The sequence below is a fragment of the Heterodontus francisci genome, chromosome 38, assembly GCF_036365525.1.
Source record: "Heterodontus francisci isolate sHetFra1 chromosome 38, sHetFra1.hap1, whole genome shotgun sequence".
Classification (NCBI taxonomy): domain Eukaryota; kingdom Metazoa; phylum Chordata; class Chondrichthyes; order Heterodontiformes; family Heterodontidae; genus Heterodontus; species Heterodontus francisci.
In genome coordinates, this window is record NC_090408.1 from 16493264 (window position 1) to 16506128 (window position 12865).

The following is a 12865-nucleotide window of genomic DNA, read 5'->3' on the forward strand; positions in this document are numbered from 1 at the left end:
TAGAAAACTTGTAGAGACAATAATCCGGGACCAAATTAATTGTCACTTGAAAAAACAGGCGTTAATCAATGATAGCCAGTACAGATTAGTTAAATGCAAATCGTGTTTGACTAACTCAATTGAGTTCTTTGATGAAGGAATGGGGAAGGTTGATGAGGGTAGTGCAGTTGATGTGTGTGGACTTTCAAAAGGCTTTTGATAAAGTACCACATAATAGGCCCGTTAGCTGAATTGAATCCCATGGGATTAAAGGGACAGTGACTGCATGGATACAAAATTGGCGAAGGGACAGAAAGCAGTGAGTAGTGGTGACTGGTTGATTTTCAGACCAGAGGGAAGTATGCAGCAGTGTTCACCAAGAGTCGGCATTAGAAAGATTGCTCTTATTGCTGCATATTAATGGTGTGGACCTGGGTGTACAGGGCATCATTTCAAAGTTTTAACATGTCAAAAAACTCAGTAAGATAGTAAACAGTGAGGAAGATACTAGCAGACTGCAAGAGGATGTGGACAGACTGATGAAACGGGCAGATATGTGGCAAATTAAATTTCTAGTCACTTGGTACTACAGAGCTTGAGTATTGCTGAAAGAAGAGACATGCTCTTGAAGCTTGTCATCTTGCACTCATCAGGACAGACATAGGAATGCCAAATTTCAAAGGGAGCAACAGTTTATACAGCATGAGAAAAGGATGCTGATTGGTTAGCAAGTCGACTTTGATTGGTCGAGGTGTTGCCATGGAGAATGCACCAGGGAACTATTGTCCCCAAGCATTTGTTTAATTCAAAAAAGACACAAGACTTGGACATGTTCCTTTTACCTGCAGAGGACAGGACCCTGCTTATATGTAGCTTCTAGTAAACATAAGTGAGCCATATTACAAGCCTTTTCTCATGCGGTATGAACTATCCAGATGAGTACAAGATGAAAAGCTTTGACAGTATGTCTCTCTTTTCAGCAATACTCAAATTTAATGCAGACAAGAATGAAGTGATGCATTTTGGAAGGAAGAATAAGGAGAGGCAATATAAATTAAACGGTACAATTTTGAAATGGGTTTAGGAACAGAGAGACTGGGGATATATGTGCAGAAATCTTGGAAGATGGCATCACAAGTAGATAAGGCTGCTAAGAAAGCATATGGGATGGCCTTCTTTGTGTGACTTGGAGGGGGGACATGCAGCCACTCCTACGATCTTGAGGTTCTTGTCCTCCATAGTGGTAGAGGTTACAAGGCTGGGACGTGCAATCGAGATAAGCTTTTGAAGTGCTGTAATGCAATCTTTAGATAGTACTTAGTGTAGCCACAGTGCTCTGTTGTTGGAGGGAGAGGATACTGAATCCAGTGGTAGAGTCACCAATCGTGTGGGCCGCTCAGTCCGGACTGGTCTTGAGCTTTTTGAGTGTTGATGCACCCTCTCTGACGAGTGATGAGCATTCTATCACACCCCTGACTTGAGCTGTGTAAATGTCGGAGAGGATTTGAGGGATCAGGGATGAGTCACTGGTCACAAAGTACCCAGCCACTGTCTTTGCTCTTGCAATCAAGTTGTTGATCCAGTTAAAGTTCAGGTCAGTGTTGACCTTCAGGAGGTTTTTTTTTCATTCATAGGATATGGGAATCGCTGACCAGGCCAGCATTTATTGCCCATCCCTAATTGCCCTTCAGAAGGTGGTGGTGAGCTGCCTTCTTGAACTGCTGCAGTCCATGTGGGGTAGGTATACCCACAGTGCTGTTAGGAAGGGAGTTCCAGATTTTTGGCTCAATGACAGTGAAGGAACGGCGATATACTTCCAAGTCAGGATGGTGTGTGACTTGGAGGGAAACATGCAGGTTCCCATGTATTTGCTGCCCTTGTCCTTCTAGTTGGTAGAGGTCGTGGGTTTGGAAGGTGCTGTCTAAAAAGTTTGGTGCATTGTTCAGGGGCACAATGCTGGTGGTACCATTGAAGGTCAGAGAAGGTGGTTTGGCTTTCTTATTTCAGAGATGGCCATTAAATGGCCCATATGTGGCATGAATGCCGCCTCTCCACCCAATCCTGGATGCTGTCCAGATCCTGCTCCAGCCTGGAATGAAGCTGAGCACAGTAGAATTGTCAGTGAACAATCCCACTACTGGCCTTTGAACAGAGGGAAGGTCATTGATGAAGAAGCTGAAGATTGAGCTGAGGACACTTCCCTGAGAAACTCCTGCAGTGATGTCCTGGGGCTCCACAACCATCTTCTTTTGTGTCACTGCTATGTATTGATTTTACCTACATTGATGTTAGTTTAGCCAAGTCTCATTGGCACCACACTCAGTGTAAAACTCAGTGATGTGAAGGGCAACTCTGACCTCTCCTCCAGCATCCACGTCTCATCAAGGTTTGACAAGGTCTGGTACTGAGCAGTTCTGGTGGGCCCTGAACTGAGCTTCAGTGAGCAGGTTATTACAACAACAGCTTGCATTTATATAGCACCTATAATAAGGAGCATTATCAAACAAAATTTGGCACTTGAGGCACTTATTCTGATGAAAGGTCAGCCACCTGAAACGTTATCTTTATCTCACTCTAGAGATACTGCTTGACTTGCTGTATATTTCTAGCATTTTCTGTATTTATTTAAGGACAGCTAGCCAAAAACTTGGTCAAAGAGATAGGTTCTAAGGAGTGTCTTAAAGGAGGAGAGAAAAGTAAAAAGGTGGAGAGGTTTAGGGAGGGAATTTCAGAGTTTAGTGCCCAGGCAGCTGAAGGCATGACCACCAATGGTGGAGTGATTAAAATCAGGAATGATTAAGAGGCTAAAATTGGAGGAGCAGAGAGATCTTGGAGAGTTGTAGGGATGAAGGAGGTTACAGAGATAGGGAGTGGCAAGGCCAAGGAAGGATTTGAAAATGAGGTTGCGAATTTTAGAATTGGGGCATTGCCAGACCAGGAGCCAATGTAGGTCAATGAACACAGGGGTGATGGGTGATTGGGATTTGGTGCGAATTAGGATACGGACAGCAGAATTTGAGATGGACATAGTTTATGGAGGGTGGAAGATGGGATACTGGCCTGCAGAGCATTTGACTATTCAAGTACAGAGGTAACAAAATATGGATGAGAGTTTAAGCAGCAGATGAACTGAGGCAGGGTCGGAGATGGACAATGTTATGGAGGTGAAAATAAGCAGTCATGGCGATGGTGTCGATAACGGATCAGAAGCGCATCTCAGGGTTAAATAGGACGCCAAGGTTGTGAACATTGTGGTTCACCCTCAGACAGTGACCAAGGAGAGGGATGGAGTTTGTGGTGGGGACTGAAGACAATGCCTTTGGTTTTCCCAATATTTATTTGGAGGAAATTGCTCCTCATCCAGGACTGATGTAGGATAAACAGCAGTAAAAATTAGTAAGGAGATGTCACTTGATACTACTATTGATGATTCTTCCCATCAATTTGCTGATAATTGGGAAGAGGCTGATAGGGCAGTAATTTGGCTGAGTTACATTTGTCCTGGTTTCTATAGATAATATTTACCTGGACAACTTTTCACATTGTTGGACAGATGCACATATCATAGCTGTATTGGCACATCTTGGTTGTGGGAGAGGTGGCAGTGTGAGCAGTTAGTTTTGGTTCACTGATCTTCAGCACTGCAGCTGAGGCGTCATCAGGGCCCAGTACACTCAACCACTTCTTAATGGCATGTGGAATGAAATGATTTGGCTGGATATTAGCAACTGGAGTCTGCAGGAGGACACCGAATGGAATTGCCCACATGACTGAAGGTGCTTGCAAAAATATTCAGCTTTATCTCTTGCACTAACACGCCGGGCTTAATGAATCTTGTGGCTAGCAATGCTTGTGGAGCCTCCTCCTGCTTTTAGTTCCCTGATTGCTCACCATCACTCTTGATTGGATGTGCAATCACTACAGATCTTTGCTCTGATCTGTTGGGTTGTTGGGCAGTTCAGCTCAGTCTATAGCCTGCTGCTTCTGGTCTTTAGCATTCCAGTAGCCCTGTGTTGCTGGAGCTCCGATGGTAAGTATAAGCCATGTCTAAGAATCAGGATTAAGCAACAAGATCAGTTGTAGGTGTATCAGGAAGTATGTTAGTTTTAATTGTGTCTTAAATCATATCCAACATAAAGGTGCTAGTTCAGAGAAGAACTTCTTGAAAAATTTGTTGGCATAAATGACCAGACCAGGTGCTGTGGAGCGTCACTAGCCAGCAACATTTTTTGCCAAAGAATTGGGGGAGAACAACTGTTCCACACCAAGATATTTCTAAGCTGTAAATGTAGAATTCTTTCAAGTATTCGTTGATGCTATAAATTGCAACATTCAAGTCTAAACATACAGGGCTGATCAGAAATTTCCAAACATCTGATTGACTTCTGAGTGTGGTTCAGGTCCAGCTCCAGAGTTTTGAGCACATACTCTAGCCTGACGGTGCAGTGAAGCTCTGAGGGAGTGCTGCACTGCCGTGGGTGCCATCTTTTGGATGAGACGTTAAACTAAATTACACACACCAGAGAGCATAGACAAAGATCCCATGTCACTATTTTGAAGAAGGGATGGGGAGTCCTTCCTGGTGTGCCAGCCAATATTTATCCCTCTACCAACTCTAAAACAAAATTTGGTCATTTGTTGCATTACTGTTTATGGGATCGTGCTCCGCAAATTGGCTGCCTTGTTTCCCACATTGCAACAGTGAATATATTTTGACTGTAAAGTGCTTTGGAATGTTTTGAGGTTGTGAAAGGCACTATATAAATGCAAGTTCTTATATCATCTGCTGGGTATCTGATGGCTTTGGGTGCACATTGCAAGCAAACTTCCGGTATGGATCAGTTAGATTGGTGCTTATGCATAGCATGCCACTGGTCACCTTGGCTTATTCCCATACTCATAATTATGTGCATAGGTGAAACACAAAACTTTCTGCATCTGCTCAGGGGTTAAGCCCCTTCCTTGCCTGTACAAAAGAACCAAGAATGTCTAGTCCTTGTTAGATGTGTCAACTCATTGGTATCACTGCACATGGACAACAGATGTAATTGGACCAATGTACAAGGAACCCTTGACTTGAAAGGGCTGTTTCTGTCAAATTCCTGTTTGCAGATCCAAGGTAGTTATGAGAGTTTGATCTTTTGAGGCCAGAACATGGTTAGCCATGTACCTATTGTCCTTAGGGTCCACTGTCCTGATAATTAGTTAGGGATTTCTTTACCTTGCCTCCAAACAGATAGTTACCATTGAAGGACAAACATGCCATGTCAGTTGTAAACCAGATGCCCAAAGCCAACTTTTTCAGTCTAGTCATTGAGAGAGGCCATCAGAATGCTCGCATTAGACGATGCCTGTCATTAAAGTTTGATGATTTCTAAATAGGATTTAGTTTAGTTTAGTTTAGAGATACAGCACTGAAACAGGCCCTTCGGCCCACCGAGTCTGTGCCGACCATCAACCACCCATTTATACTAATCCTACACTAATCCCATATTCCTACCACATCCCCACCTGTCCCTATATTTCCCGACCACCTACCTACACTAGGGGCAATTGCTAATGGCCAATCTACCTATCAACCTGCAAGTCTTTGGCATGTGGGAGGAAACCGGAGCACCCGGAGGAAACCCACGCAAACACAGGGAGAACTTGCAAACTCCACACAGGCAGTACCCAGAATTGAACCCGGGTCGCTGGAGCTGTGAGGCTGCGGTGCTAACCACTGCGCCACTGTGCCGCCCGATTTGGTTGCTTCACAAGCCGTGTTCTTGAAATCATATTGTAATTACCATGTCATATGGCAAATTAAGTTCTCCCAGGGATACAGCGCTAACCTCTCTACCTTCTGGCTATTTCTTATACATAACTGAGCCTTGATCTTTAGGGATATACTTTCCTTTATTCTCCAAGAAAAAAAAATGACTCTGATGTACTTCCACAAACTAATTTTAACAAAAAAATAAACCAGAGAACAAATTTGCCCTAACCTCACTTTCTGGAGTTACTTAAGAAATCAGAAGAGTCCAATGGAGTGAACTATCAAGGATGCATAAAATGTGACCTTTAGTAGATGATGTTGCTATTTCACATTTTGGATATCACCTTATCTCAGAGCTTCTCCAGATCACCACCATAACTTTAGCAGAATATTATTGATGTGTCAGTCCACGGGTTTCTGCAGTGACGGATGGGGAGCGCACTCAACCCATTCACTTTCTTTTATTATCACCGACATTATGTTTTCCAGAAATCTGCAAAGCAGTTGCGGAAATCCTCCGATCAGGAAGGCAAAGACGAAGGTGATAAGGACTTCAAGGAGGAGGAAAGCAAGAGTGGTTCAGAAGCAGGAGAGGCAGACGGTGATACAAAAAACACTGCTGAGCATCAGAAAACGAATGAAGAGGTAAAGCAATTCGTTCCATTGGCAGTTAATTGCTTTAGGGATTTTTCAGGAGGAATTCCCTCGATTTTTCTGGATTGGCTGCTGGTTTATTGCCTCTCACGGGAGACTGATGGTTATGGGAATGGGAAATACTCTGCACATTCTCATCCTTAAAGAGCCATGGAATTTTATAGCACAGAAGGAGGCCATTCAGTGCATTGTGCCTGTACTGGCCCTTTGAATGAGCTATCCAATTAGTCCCACTCCCCCTCTCTTTCCCCATAGCCCTGCAAAATTTTCATTTTCAAGTACCTAGCAAATTCCCTTTGAAGGTTATTGAGTCTGCTTCCACCACCCTTTCAGGCAATGCATTCCAGATCATAACATCAACATAACAAATCATAATAACTGCCTTTTCATATCTTGCACTGCAGTCTTCATGCAAGCTTCTAGCTCCTAAATAACCCACTCCTCGTAAAGCTGTGGGATACCTGACTCAACAAAATATAGAGCTCCAGCAAAATAACAAATCATGATTTAAAGCCGTTTTGCATCCAACATTATCAAAATCGAAAGCTTTCTTGAATTGATTTTAAAGAAGGTCTTTCTTTGATATTCACATTCCAAACTGTCAGAGGGAAAGTTTCCTTGTCAGTGGATTATATCAGTTAACTGAAAACCAAATCCAAATGTTAGAGAGAGTAGGAATCATTAGTTCCGATGAAGGGTCACTGACCCGAAACGTTAACTCTGCTTCTCTTTCCACAGATGCTGCCAGACCTGCTGAGTGATTCCAGCATTTCTTGTTTTTATTTCAGATTTCCAGCATCCGTAGTATTTTGCTTTTATTTTAGGGATCATTAGTGTTTGTTTCTCTGTGATTTTATTGATCAGTTCTACCTCAGACTTGGCCTGCTCTAACCTAATATATCCTGATATATTCCTTAGTCTCATTGGTGGGTCCTTCACTTTTCCCCACATCAGGAACATTCTGCAGTATAGGAACATAGGAATTGCTAGATGACAAAAGACCCAAGGTCCATCTAGTTTGCCCTCCAACAATCCTGGCAATTGTATGATATTGAGTTGTTGGCAAATCATAGCAATCAATCTCTATCAACTTTATATACAACGGTATTTTTTTGTACAACTTAATGTGAATTTTTTGTACCATTTATGGATGTGCAAAAGGAAGTGCAGCTGTAAAAGAATGGATTTTTAGGATGCAATTGACCGTCTGTGGGTTTTAGTTAAAAAGGACCCATGTACTTCTGATTCTTATTCTGATTACACTTTATACGATCTGCATAGAATGTATGTGACAAGAAAACAGCTATAGCGTAAGCCTCATCTATAAATCAAATTAGATTTGAGGTTTGTTTTAGCAGAAACCCAGACACTAGCCCCAATCCTGAGCACCAGTTCACTATGACAGCCCCCATGTTTGCATAATATGGTGACTCTGTTTATACTTGCACATGAAGGATGACTCCTGGCACCCATGAGAACTCCTGTTCCAGCACGAGTTACCACGTCCAGGAGAGGAGGAGGAAATTGAAAGAGGAAAAATTGTTAAACTAACTGAAGTTCAGTCTCCACAAAATGTCAGGATGGGTCCATATCATCCAAGGGGAAAAGTCAAAAGAATTTTTTTTTTAAATTTTTGTTCATCTCCCACCTTCAGAAAATTCACACAATGACAAAAATATTATGACTTGCAGATATTGCATTCTTTAGAATTTTATTCTATGTTTTGTGAAGGCATTGGTATCAGTTTTTGAAGGGAAACATCTTACTCCGTTTGATGTTCATTTTTCAAAGAAAAGTTGCCTTTATCAAATTTGTGATGTATTTAAGTCCTGGAGAATTTATTTTAATTTTGATTAGTGTTGATAATTCAGTCAATTTTTGACCTTACTTTTTGAATTATCCAATAATCTGAATTAAGATAATGTACAAAAATGGGAAATTGGCCCTCAAAAATGGAAGTGGCAGATAATTTGAGTTTAAGCAACGCTGAGTTAAGCACAGATCATATTCCATCATTGGAAAGGTTTTTTTTTAAACAAGAAACACACCTATAAAACTTGCTATAAGCAAATAACTACTTTTAATTTTAAAAACTGGAAACATTCAGCAGGTCAGGCAGCATCTGTGAAGAGAGAGTTAATGTTTCACGTTGATGACCTTTCACCAGTCACTAACCTGAACTATTAACTCTTTTACTTCACAGATGCTGCCAAGCTACTGTTTCCAGAATTTTTGGTTTTTGTTTCAGATTTCTAGCATCTGCCGTATTTTGCTTATATTTTAACTACTTTTAATTCTTCATTTCAGACTTCAATCATCTGAATTCTGGCCACTAACCATGGAGGGAAAAGTCCTTGGTTGTCAAGTATTGGATATTGTACATACAATCATTCCTTCTGCCACTATCAACATCAATTTGCAGTTCGTGCAGGCTTTTCTTCATCATGCTACTGATTATAGTTTTGCGCACATGCCAGTCAGTAAAAACAAAATGAAAATGCCTTTTATTTTCTATTCTCCGCCTTTTGGAATGCTGGGAGCAGCATTCCACCCACACTCGACAGTACTTCATTCTTATAATCGTCTTGCTGCTCTGTTATTGAGAAAGGATATGATATTTATTTTTGATGCTTGCTTTAAATGTGAAAAATAACATTTCTTCTTGTACTCAGCTCAGTTTTATTCTTCCCTGTGCCATCTGTTCTATGGGATTTTTTTAAGCATTTATTTAGTACCTTTACACAAAAATGTCTGTTCTACTGCTGTTCAGAAATGACTGTCTAGTAGAATAAAATTTATGGAATGCACAGATTTTAGTGTTACTTATTTTACTCCTGCCTGGAAGGTTAGACACTTTGGGACAGATCTTGGCATGAAAGAATGAGTTCCTCCCAGTATTAGGCAAGTGACCATCCAGGCAGAATCAGTCACCGCCAGCAAAGCAGGTGGAAGAGGTCATGTAGCGAGTGCAGTCTCGTAGAGAGTGCAAAGTGATGCAAGTGTGCAGTCTGAGTCTTCTCCAGTTGATTACAGGACTGCAGCCCTGTCTGAAATAAGCTGGGAATACTGAAGTAATACATACTTCGTAATACTGAAGTATGATACTGAAGCCAGTGCTGCATCATGAGCAGCAATTATATTCATCGCCCACTAACTGTCCTTTACCTCCATCCCCACTTTACCCGGAAATCGCAATCATGATTGAATTAAATATGCACGGTCACCTGTATCTATGAGAACTGGTCAGTGCTGCGTCATCAGCAAAGAGGAGTTCCCAGTTGAGGACCTTCCGTACTTTGGTCTTCACTCTAAGATGGGCTATGTTGAACAACCTACCATCTGATCTTGTGTGGAGGAAAATTCCTTCTTCTGAAGACTTGAACGTATGTGAGAGCAGCAGTGAGAAGAAGATCCCAAACAGTGTAGGTGCGAGAACACAGCCCTGTTTCATGCCACTCAGGATAGGAAAGGGGTCTGATGAGGCACCACTATGCTGAATTGTGCCTTTCATATTATCATGGAATGAGGTGATGATACTCTTTGCTGATGATGCTGCATTAACATCTCACACTGAAGAGTGTCTGCAGAGACTCATCGACAGGATTGCAGCTGCCTGCAATGAATTTGGCCTAACCATCAGCCTCAAGAAAACAAACATCATGGGACAGGACGTCAGAAATGCTCCATCCATCAATATCGGCGACCACGCTCTGGAAGTGGTTCAAGAGTTCACCTACCTAGGCTCAACTATTACCAGTAACCTGTCTCTCGATGCAGAAATCAACAAGCGCATGGGAAAGGCGTCCGCTGCTATGTCCAGACTGGCCAAGAGGGTGTGGGAAAATGGCGCACTGACAAAAGTCCGAGTGTTTCAAGCCTGTGTCCTCAGTACCTTGCTCTACGGCAGCGAGGCCTGGACAGCATATGTCAGCCAAGAGCAATGTTTCAACTCATTTATTCTTCGCTGCCTCCAGAGAATCCTTGGCATCAGGTGGCAGGACCGTATCTCCAACACAGAAGTCCTCGACGCGGCCAACATTCCCAGCATATACACCCTACTGAGTCAGCGGCGCTTGAGATGGCTTGGCCATGTGAGCCGCATGGAAGATGGTAGGATCCCCAAGGACACATTGGAGAGCAAGCTCGTCACTGGTATCAGATCCACCGGTCGTCCAAGTCTCCGCTTTAAAGATGTCTGCAAACGCGACATGAAGTCCTGTGACATTGACCACAAGTCATGGCAGTCAGTTGCCAGTGATCGCCAGAGCTGGCGGACAGCATAAGGGCAGGGCTAAAGAGTGGCGAGTCAAAGGCTTAGCGGTTGGCAGGAAAAAAGACAGAAGCGCAAGGAGAGAGCCAACTGTGTAACAGCCCCGACAACCAATTTTATCTGCAGCGCCTGTGGAAGAGTCTGTCAGTAGAATTGGCCTTTATAGCCACTCCAGGCGCTGCTTCACAAACCACTGACCACCTCTAGGCGCTTACCCATTGTCTCTCGAGACAAGGAGGCCAAAGATGAAAAAAGTACTAATCCCTTCAGCTTTTACTTAAATTACATAGTACGCTCAACTTTGTCCCAAACTCATGAAACTTACAACCAGCAAGGAACACTTTTATCCCATCAATCTTTGTCAGAAATTAACTTGACTTCCAGAGAAGGGTCAGTTTCTAACCCACTGTACTATCCCACCCTCATGCTTTTTTTTTTCCATTTTTAAACAAAACTCTTTTCTTTGTCTGCCAGGTTGCATTGTCAAATGTTGACAATGCAACCAACACACAAACATTACCCTCTATCTAACGGGCTGGAAAAAATGTTCTAAAGCCCAGCTTTGGAGCTATATTAGGACCCAGAATGATTGCTATTGACCTGATTTCCTCACATCAGACCCACTCTCACCAGACACCAACTTGCATTCATATAGCACCTGAAATGTAGTAGAATGTCCCAAGCAGCTTCACAGGAGTGTAATCAGACAAAAATTGACACCAAGCCAAAGAAGGAGACATTAGGACATGTGACCAATAGCTTGGTCAAAGAGTTAAGTTCTAAGGAGCATTTCAAAGGAGGCGAGTGAGGCAGAGAGGTTTAGGGTGGGAATTAAAGAGCTTAGGACCTAAAAGGCTGAAGGAAGAGTTGCCAATTGTGGAGTGATGGGAGTAGGGGTTGCTCAACAGGCCAGAATCAGAAGAGTGCAGAGAATTTGGAGGGTGGTTGGGCTGCAGAAGGTTACAGATATAGGAAAGGACAAGGCCATGGAGGAATTTGAACGAGGAAAATAATTTTAATATTGAGGCATTGGTGGACCGGGAGCCAATGTAGGTCAGCAAGCACAGGGGCGATGGGCGAAGTAGACTTGCTGCGAGTTAGCATACAAGCAGCAGAGTTTTGGATGAGCGCCAACTTTTATGATGGAAGATGGAGGTCATCCCGGAGAGCACTGGGAAAGTCAAGTCTGGAGGTAACAAAAACATGGGTGCGGGTTTCAGCAGCAGATAGGCTAAGATAGGGGTGGAGACAGGTGATATTATGGAGGTGGAATTAGGGAGAACTTTATGATGGAGAGGATATGGGAACAGCAACTCAGAGTCAAATAGGATGCGGAGGTTAAAAAAAATCTAGTCTGAGATGGCGGCCAGGGAGGGGGATGGAGTCAGACAAGTTCACATGGATAGATTTTCATTCCAGGGTAATAGGAACCGGATGCCTGGAGCATTTCAGGGTCCCGACCCCATGCTTCAGCAGTGTCGCTCTTGTGACACGATCTTGGAATGCAATTGCCCTAATTGGGCAGGAGATGAGCTCAGCGTCCAATTAGAGGCGCCGAGTACCTCGACGAAGTGGGAGCTGCCTGCCTGGGGCCAGCAGCAGAAGCAGGTGGCAGCCGTGTTGGGGGCTGCTGCTGCTTTGCAGTGGACTGCAGGCAGCTCATGCAAAGGCCAAGATGGTGACAAAGATGGAAAGTTGCCATGGAGACCACGTCAAGGTACAGCACTTGACTCAGTACTGGTTGGCCCCTTAAATTTATTTCCATCACACTTTCTAAGCATTGGCCACACAGCAACCCAGTCAGCTCTGCACTAATGTGCAAAAGATTGGTCAGGATTGCCGAAATCAGAATTGAAAATTACCTTCCCGAACTCCCCTGCCCCTTAATAAGCTCCGAAAGGAGCTGAATGGGCCTTTAATTGGAGGCAAGCAGCTTCCCTGTTCCATCACCCCTCCCCCCCCACCCCAGATTGAAAATCGTGGATCGTCATGGAGGCGTCAGGTTCCGGAGACAATCTCTGGGATCGTGATTTTCAAATTGCGTCTGTTCCGGTTCCCAACCCCACAGCCCTTTGCAAATCAGGCCCCATATATTCAACACCAGTACTGCAATTGTATCTGAACAAGATAACTTATCCACAGCAAACCAAGGGTTAAGATGATAATTTTTACATTCATACAGTATGTGCACAGGCACAGGACTG

General features: G+C 43.3%; 1 protein-coding gene across 1 annotated transcript in view; it reads left to right on the forward strand.

The window, feature by feature from the left end:
* LOC137352322 (hepatoma-derived growth factor-related protein 3-like) overlaps window positions 1-9192 on the forward strand; it is a 117536-nt gene extending 108344 nt beyond the window's left edge. The window contains exons 5-6 of the mRNA XM_068017613.1: window positions 6227-6382; window positions 8699-9192. Of these exons, the coding sequence (XP_067873714.1) occupies window positions 6227-6382; window positions 8699-8713 (171 nt within the window). The 3' untranslated portion in view covers window positions 8714-9192. The remainder of the gene's footprint in view (window positions 1-6226; window positions 6383-8698) is intronic.
* Window positions 9193-12865: the final 3673 nt, after the last annotated feature.